Below are 8,051 nucleotides of genomic sequence, written 5' to 3' on the forward strand. Positions count from 1 at the left end.
AGGAAGGTTGGGCAATTTACTTCCGTAGTGATACTGCCTTGGCAACCCAAGGAGGGGTCGCTGTGAGTTGGGTCCGACTCCATGGCACATAACAACAACAACAACCTCCTTCATCACATGTTAAATTCTTATATAGACCATCTTCTCTTCCTAGGCTCTCTTTTCTCTTACATTGATCTATGCATCTATTTTTACATCAGAATCACACTATTTTAATGATCTGAACTTCATAATCAAAATATCAACAACCAGTTGGCAGTGAGTTGATTTCAACCCCACGTGTGTCACAGTAGAACTGTAATCCATAGAGTTTTCAATGGCTGATTTTTCTAAAGTAGATCACCAAGCCTTTCTTCCATGGGGCCTCTGGATGGACACAAACGGTCAAACTTTTCGCTAACAGCCAGTACATATGTTACTCATAACTACAATGTTTAGAAACAGTGTAGAAGGGAAAGGGTTACTGATATTTTCAAGCAGAACAAGTTCAGATTTCTTCTTACCCAGTCCTAAAATGTATATTTATATGAAGCTTTTATTGTGCTATTGTTTAATGAAAGCTAGATGCAAAGATTAGATAAAGTATTTATTTATTTTTGTTTTGTTTTGTGAAGGATGAGCTGGTTACTATTCATTATAATCACAATAAGAGACGTCTAATTACTATGAACCTTCTTGCCAGTACGGGCAATGATGGCTGTTACATATTCTTTATTTTCATGGAATTCTACCTGTATTTATTTTGTATTGGGCTTAATCTGTACTAATCTTAAATCTCAGTAAAAGAAAGCTATTGTAACAATTTTACAGACTAGACTACAAGGGAGCGGATCTGATGTGTGGTCTTTCTTCCATTGTCAAATATATGTCAACAGCCCTGTGTGCAGATAAGAGAAGACCCAATCTCACTATTCCAATTGAACTAACCTAATCATGGTTAGTTATAACCAATGTAATAGAAGCCAAACACATACCACCTCTACCACCACATTCAACTTAATGGGGGGAGGTCAGATATTGCTCAGGGCCAGTTCAAGATCACTTATCTATACAGGTGGGAGTTGGGATCTTCTCACTGGAATGAAGGTGGAGTCCCCCCCCCCCCCCCCAGCTCCTTCCCATGCTCCACTGAATTAGCTAGGTCAGGCTTGGGATTAGAAATGCCTGGCACAGAGAGAGGTAAGTGTGTGGGCCCAGGGAAACTGGGAAGACTAGGGAGCCCGTGCTATCTTTCAAAGGAGCATTCTAACCAAACATGAAGGGAAACAAAGCCTCTGAAGACTGCTTCAGGAAAGTCAGGATGTGTGGGGCATGCCAGAGACCAATACTCTGTAATACCAGGAATTATTTTGAAAACTACAAAAAGCAAAGTCTGGAGCATGTGAACAGAAGGAACTGCAGACCACATAGGAGGCTGGGGAATAAGGGCATGACTGGGGCACCATCCACGTTTGGTGGGAGGAGTATGGCTTAGTGGAAAAGAACTTAGACTCAAAGCCAACTACACCATGTGCTGTCCTGACTCAGCACTTATAAGGGATGTTAACAGGGAGCCAGTGACCCAATCTGACATTCGTTTTCTTCATCTTTAAAATGAGACTACGACACCACCCACTTCATAGGGTGGTTGTGGAGATAAGGATTTACTGTACATTGTGTACCCACTAGAGCTCCAGGTATCCAACGCAAGGAAGTTCTTACTATAGCTGTGCTAGCTCCAACTCAGTTCCCAACTGTGTCATTAATGATGTGCCTCACTCTGAGAACTTCAAGTTGAACACGTATCTCGAAAAGAATACAAATATTGCCAAAGAGCTTCCCAGACCTTCCATCTCCTTCCACGGGTAAGCTATGGCCTTACCTCCTGAGACCATTTTCCCATAGGTCTCCAGCATGAGATCCCAGTAGTGTTCCTTCTGATTAGAATCCAGGCACTTCCACTGCTCCTGGAAAAAATACAATGTCACAACCATAAATCTGGCTCCAAATGAAGGTGTCTGAACACTGCCTTGCCTTCCTATGGTAAAACTGAGAAGGAAAAAATGTGCCTTAGGATTAGGGCATCAGAAGATTTAAGAAACCACAAGAAAGGGATTCAAGGGAAGATGCCAAAAGAAAAACTGTAGTCCCTCCTTCAGCATTTTTTGCTCTAATTATAAAATATTTTGGTTTTAACTTGTGTGTGTGTGTGTGTACGTGTGTGTGTTTTAAGATGCATGTATTTGAAGGAAAATCCTTCCTGTTAAATGAAGAAAATACCAGAAGGAGGAGCCTTCTCCATGCTCTTCTTTTCTAACCCTCTCATATAACTAATTTACTATTACATGATAGTAACCGGAACCTGACAGTCCCAATATTTAACTGAAATCTGGAAGTTCAAGGTAGAAAAGAAACAAAGAAATGAAAAAGGAAACTGTTGGAAAGCAAATGGAAATCAGCACAAATAAATAAATAAAGTGAGGAGAATCAATAATAAATCGACTGAGTTGTAAGACTCACCCTAAAACAAAGATTAGTGGATTCAAAGAGCCATACATCCCTGAAATCCCCAACAATTCTGAGCTTAGGGTCTAGCATTCAATCAGTGCATGGATCTGAAACAAGGTATCCATCAATTACCCCTAAAGAAAACTTCTTTTGCTATGGAACTAGAAACCCAAAACAGGAAATACCAATGGGCTAGAGTCTACATTCCTCTTTTTTAATGTCACAGAATATTTAATTAAAAATATTACTGACTCTGTACTTTGATATCTTTTTATATTTTTTTAGACTAAAGAAAGGTTTTTATTTCAGAAGGTATTAGAAAGTTATGGAAGGCTTATTTTCATATATATATAATTCATAAACATCTATTAGGCATCTATTATTTGCCAACAAGTATAGGATAAATGCTATTTTGATACCAGAGTCATTTTGAAGCAACTTAAAATACATAAAAATGATTTAAAAATTTTTTAATTTAAAAGTAATAAAACAGACATCCTTCTCACTGTACATTGCTATCTCCTTCACCTAAGTCAGTGCAAAAACGGCAAGGAGGCCACATGATCTGACCTCCTCTAATACCACAATAGGAAGACAGAATCACCATCAATAGCCCAAGGCCTATTCCTGCAAGGCCAGACATGCTGCCTCCCTCCAGCCCTTTCTCCAACCGTCCCAAAGCACGACCACCTCTCTCCTGGGTTTGATAATTTGCTGCAGTGGCCACACAGAACTCACAGATTAAGAGGTTTATTAGGGAAGCACCAGACTACAATTCAAGTTCAGGAAAAACGCTCAGTCTCTCTCCCAGCCCACCATCTCTCAGCCAAATCTCTCACAGTCTCTCCCCCAGCAGTGCATGTCCCTCAGTGTCTTACTCAGCAACGCGTGTCTCTTGCGTCTCTTTCCCAGCAGCACGTGTCTCTTTCAGGAGCACGTGTCTCTTTCAGCAGCACGTCTTCCTCAACAAGCAGTCAGAGAGAGAGTTCTGCCTCTAGGAGGCCTCCTTTTGAGTTTGGCAGAGTGGCCAAACCAACCAATCATAACAACTTATAAGCACCTAAGAGTGAGCCTCCTGTAACACTGCATTGTGCCAAGCCCAACAGAAATAACCCAGGTGGATAACATTTACAATCAGGAGCTCCTCAGCTGCTCATTCCACCACTGAGTTTACAATGACTTATGGATAGAAAAGCCATACTAAGTAATTTACTACACTGCAGTCAGTATGTATCTATCTACTCTCCAGTTACTTCCCTTCCCCTCCCTCTGCTAGTAACCACCCATTTGAGTGTAAATCTTTTCTTGACTTTTTCACAATAGTGGTCTCATACAACATTTGTCCTTTTAGGACTGATTAATTTCACTCAGCATAATGTCCTCTAGGTTCATCCATGTTATGTTTCGCAGATTCACTGTATGTGTGCATAATATTCCATTGTGTGTATGTATCCTAGTTTGTCCACCACGTGTCTGTCAGTTTGTCATACTGTGGTGGCTTGGGTGTAGCTGTGATGCTGGAAGCTATGCCACCAGTATTTCAAATACCAGCAGGGTCAGCCATGGTGGACAGGTTTTGGCAGAGCTTCTAGACTGAGACAGACTAGGAAGAAGGATAGGGCCAACCACTTCTGAAAAAACCTTGCCACTGAAAATCTTATGAATAGTAGTGAAACACTGTCTGATGTAGTGCCAGAAGATGAGCTCCTCAAGCTGGAAGGCACTCAAAATATGACTAGGGAAGAGCTGTCACCTCAAACAGAGTTGACCTTAGTGACATGGATAGAGTAAAACTTTTGGGACCCACCTGAAAATAAGAAGAAACAGTTGAAAACATTCATTAGTAACTGGAACGTGGAAGTATGAATGTAGGAAAATTGGAAGTTGTTAAAAAAGAAATGGAACACATAAAAATCAATATAGTAGGCATTGTTGTTGTTGTTGTTGTTTGCCGTCGAGTCGGCCCCGACTCATAGCGACCCCTCCTTGGGTTTCCGAGGCAGTATCACTACGGAAGTAGGATTGCCCAACCTTCCTTCCGAGGAGTGGCTGGTGGGTTTGAACCGCCAGCCTTCTGGTAAACAGTCAAGTGCCTTAGGCACTCTGCTACCAGAGCTCCTATAGTAGGCATTAGTAAGCTGAAATGAACCAGTATTGACCATCAAAATTAGACAATCATACAGCTGACTATGCCAGGAACAACAAAGTGAAGAGCAATACCATGGAATTCAGAATGTTTCAAGATCTTCCCTGAAGTACAATGCTGTCATTGACAGGGTAATATCCATATGCCTACAAGGAAGACCAGTTAATACTACTATTATTCAAATTCACGCACCTACCACTAAAGCCAAAGATGAGGAAACTTAAGATTTTTACCAACTTCTGCCATCTGAAATTGACCAAACACAATCAAGGTGTATTCATAATTACTGGAGATTGGAATGCAAAAGGTGGAAACAAAGAAGAACCACTGGCAGGTGGAAAATATGGCCTTGGTGAAAGAAACAATACCAGAAACCACATTACAGAATTATGCAAGACTGACAACTTACTCAATGCAAATATATTTTTCAACAACATAAACAGCAACTATACAAGAGGATCTCACCAAATGGAACACAGAGGAATCAAATCAACTATATCTGTGGAAAAAGGTGATGGAGAAGCTCAATGTCATCATCAGTCAGCCAAGGCCAGGAGCTGACTGTGGAACAAACCATCAATATCTCATGCAAGTTTAAGTTGAAGCTGAAGAAAATTAAAACAAGTCCACGAGAGCTAAAATACAATCTTGATTATATCCCACCTGAAATTAGAGTCTATCTGAAGAATATATTTAGTGCATTGAACATCAATGACCAAGGATTATAAAAGTTGTGGGATGACATCAAAAACTTCACACATGAAGACAGCAAAGGGCCATTAAAAAGACAGGAAAGGAAGAAAAGACCAACAGGGATGTCAGAAGAGACACTGAAACTTGCTCTCGAACAGACAATAGCTAAAGTGGATGGAAGGAGGGAAAGAATGCATAAATCATATAGTGTCAAAAGATAGGCTCCTCTGGTTGGAAGGCCCTCAAAATATGACTAGGGGAAAGCTGCCACCTCAAACAGAACTAAAAAGAAGATTTCAAAGGGCAGCTCAAGAAAACAAAGTAAAGTATTATAGTGAAATGTGGGAAGACCTAGAATTAGAAAACCAAAAGAGAAGAACACATTTGTCATTTTTCAAGCTGAAAGATCTGAGGAAAAAATTCAAGCCTCCAATTGCAATACTGAAGGATTGTATAGGCAAAATATTGAAAGATGCAGGAACCATCAAGAGAAAATGTAAGGAATACACAGAGTCACTATCAAAAAAGACCTGGTCGATGCTCAACCACATCAGGTGGCAACATATGATCAAGAACCAATGATATTGAAGGAAGAAGTCCAAGCTTCAGTGAAGGAATTGGGAAAAAATGAGGCTCCAGGAATTGATGGAATACTCATTGAAATGTTTCAACAAATGGATGCTGCACTGGAGCCGCTCAATCATTTATGCCAAGAAATTTGGAAAGCAGCTACCTGGCCAAATGACTGAAAAATATCCATATCTGTGACCATTCCAAAGAAAGGTGATCCAATAGGATGCAGAAGTTATCAAACAGTATCATTAATATCAAACATAAGCAAAATTTTGCTGATGATAATTCAGAAAGAGTTGCAGCAGTATATTGGCAGGGAAAGTCCAGAAATGCTAGCTGAATTCAGAAGACGATATGGAATGAGAGGTATCATTGCTGATGTCAGATAGATCGTGACTGAAAGCAATGATGTTTATTTGTGTTTTATTAACTATGCAAAAGCATTCGAACTTGTGGGTCACAATAAATTATGGATAACATTGAGAAGAATGGGAATTCCAGAATACTTAATTGTACTCATGAGGAACCTGTACATAGAGAGGAGGCTGTTGTTTGAACGGAAAAAGGGGATACTGCATGATTTAAAATCAGGAAGGGTGTGTGTCAGGGTTTTTTCCTTTCACCATATTTATTAATTCTGTATGCTGAGCAAATAATCTGAGAAACTGGACTATATGAAGAACAACATGGCAGCAGGATTGGAGGAAGACTCACTGATAACCTGAGATAAGCAGACAACACAACCCTGCTTGCTGAAAGTGACTATCATTTGAAGCACTGAATGATGAAGATTAAAGATTAGTCTGCAGTATATATTACATGTCAACATAAAGAAAACAAAAATCCTCACAACTGGACCAATAAGCAACAGCATGGTAAATGGAGAAAAGACTGAAGGTGTCACAGATTTCCTATTACTTGGTTCTACAATCAACACACATGAAAGCAGCAATCATGAACCAGATGTCTTACTGCCCAGTATCCACTGCAAAAGACTTCTTTGAAGCACTGAAGAGCAAAGATATAATTCTGAAGACTGTTGTTGTTCTTATGTGCCGTGGAGTCGGACCCAACTCATAGCAACCCCTCCTTGGTTTTCCGAGGCAGTAACACTATGGAAGTAGATTACCCAACCTTCCTTCTGAGGAGTGGCTGGTGGGTTTGAACCACCAGCCTTCTGGTTAGCAGTCAAGTGCCTTAGGCAGTATGCTACCAGAGCTCCCTTCTGAAGACTAAGATGTCCCTAATCCAAGCCATGATATTTTCAACTGCCTCATATGCATGTGAAAGTATGACAATGAACAAAGGAGACCAAAGAAAATTTGATGCTTTTGAATTGTGGTGTTGGCGAAGAATACTGAAAATATGATGACTGCCAGAAGAATAAACCAATCTGTCCTGAAAGAAGTGCAGCCACAATGCTCCTTGGAAACAAGAATGACCAGACTTCATCTCATCTACTTTGGTCATGTTGTCAGAAGGGACCATTTCCTGGAGAAGGATATCATGCTCCCTAAACTAGAGGGTCAGAGACAGTGGGGGAGACCTCAATCAGATGGATTAATACAGTGGCTGTAATGATGGGATCAAGTATAGCATGGATTGTGAAGATGGCGCACAACCAGGCAGTGTTCTGTTCTGTTGTACATAGGGTTGCTAAGAGTCAGAGCCAACTCGAAGGCACCTAACAACAACAAAAACATAAATGCTCCAGTGAGATGGTATCTCATTGTTGTTTTGATTTGCATTTCTCTAATGGCTAGATCTTGGCTCAAAGCAAAGAATACCAGAAAGATGTTTACTTGTGTTTTATTGACTATGCCAAAGCATTTGACTATGTGGATCATAACAAACTGTGGAGAATGGGAATTCCAGAGCACTTAATTGTACTCATGGGGAACCTGTCTACATATACCAGGAGCCTGTTGTTCAAACAGAAAAAGGGTTTAAAATCAAGAAAGGAGTGTGTCAGGGTTGTAGCCTTTCACCATACTTACTCAATCTATGTTGTTGTTGTTGTTGTTGTTAAGTGCCGTCGAGTCGTTTCCGACTCATATCGACCCCATGCACAGCAGAACGAAACACTGCCCAATCCCACGCCAGCCCCACAATCCCTGCTATACTTGAGCCCATCATCGCAGCCACCGTGTCA

The 8,051-nt window shown here is 40.6% G+C and overlaps 1 protein-coding gene across 1 annotated transcript in view; it reads right to left on the bottom strand.

The window, feature by feature from the left end:
* ZNF18 (zinc finger protein 18) overlaps positions 1-8,051 on the bottom strand; it is a 71,682-nt gene that overhangs the window by 4,241 nt on the left and 59,390 nt on the right. Inside the window, exon 4 of the mRNA XM_042781947.1 lies at positions 1,862-1,946. Coding sequence (XP_042637881.1) covers positions 1,862-1,946 — 85 coding nt within the window. The remainder of the gene's footprint in view (positions 1-1,861; positions 1,947-8,051) is intronic.

The sequence above is a fragment of the Orycteropus afer genome, unplaced genomic scaffold (assembly GCF_000298275.1).
Source record: "Orycteropus afer afer isolate SDZICR_OR568_19922 unplaced genomic scaffold, OryAfe1.0 scaffold00199, whole genome shotgun sequence".
NCBI classification, from domain to species: domain Eukaryota; kingdom Metazoa; phylum Chordata; class Mammalia; order Tubulidentata; family Orycteropodidae; genus Orycteropus; species Orycteropus afer.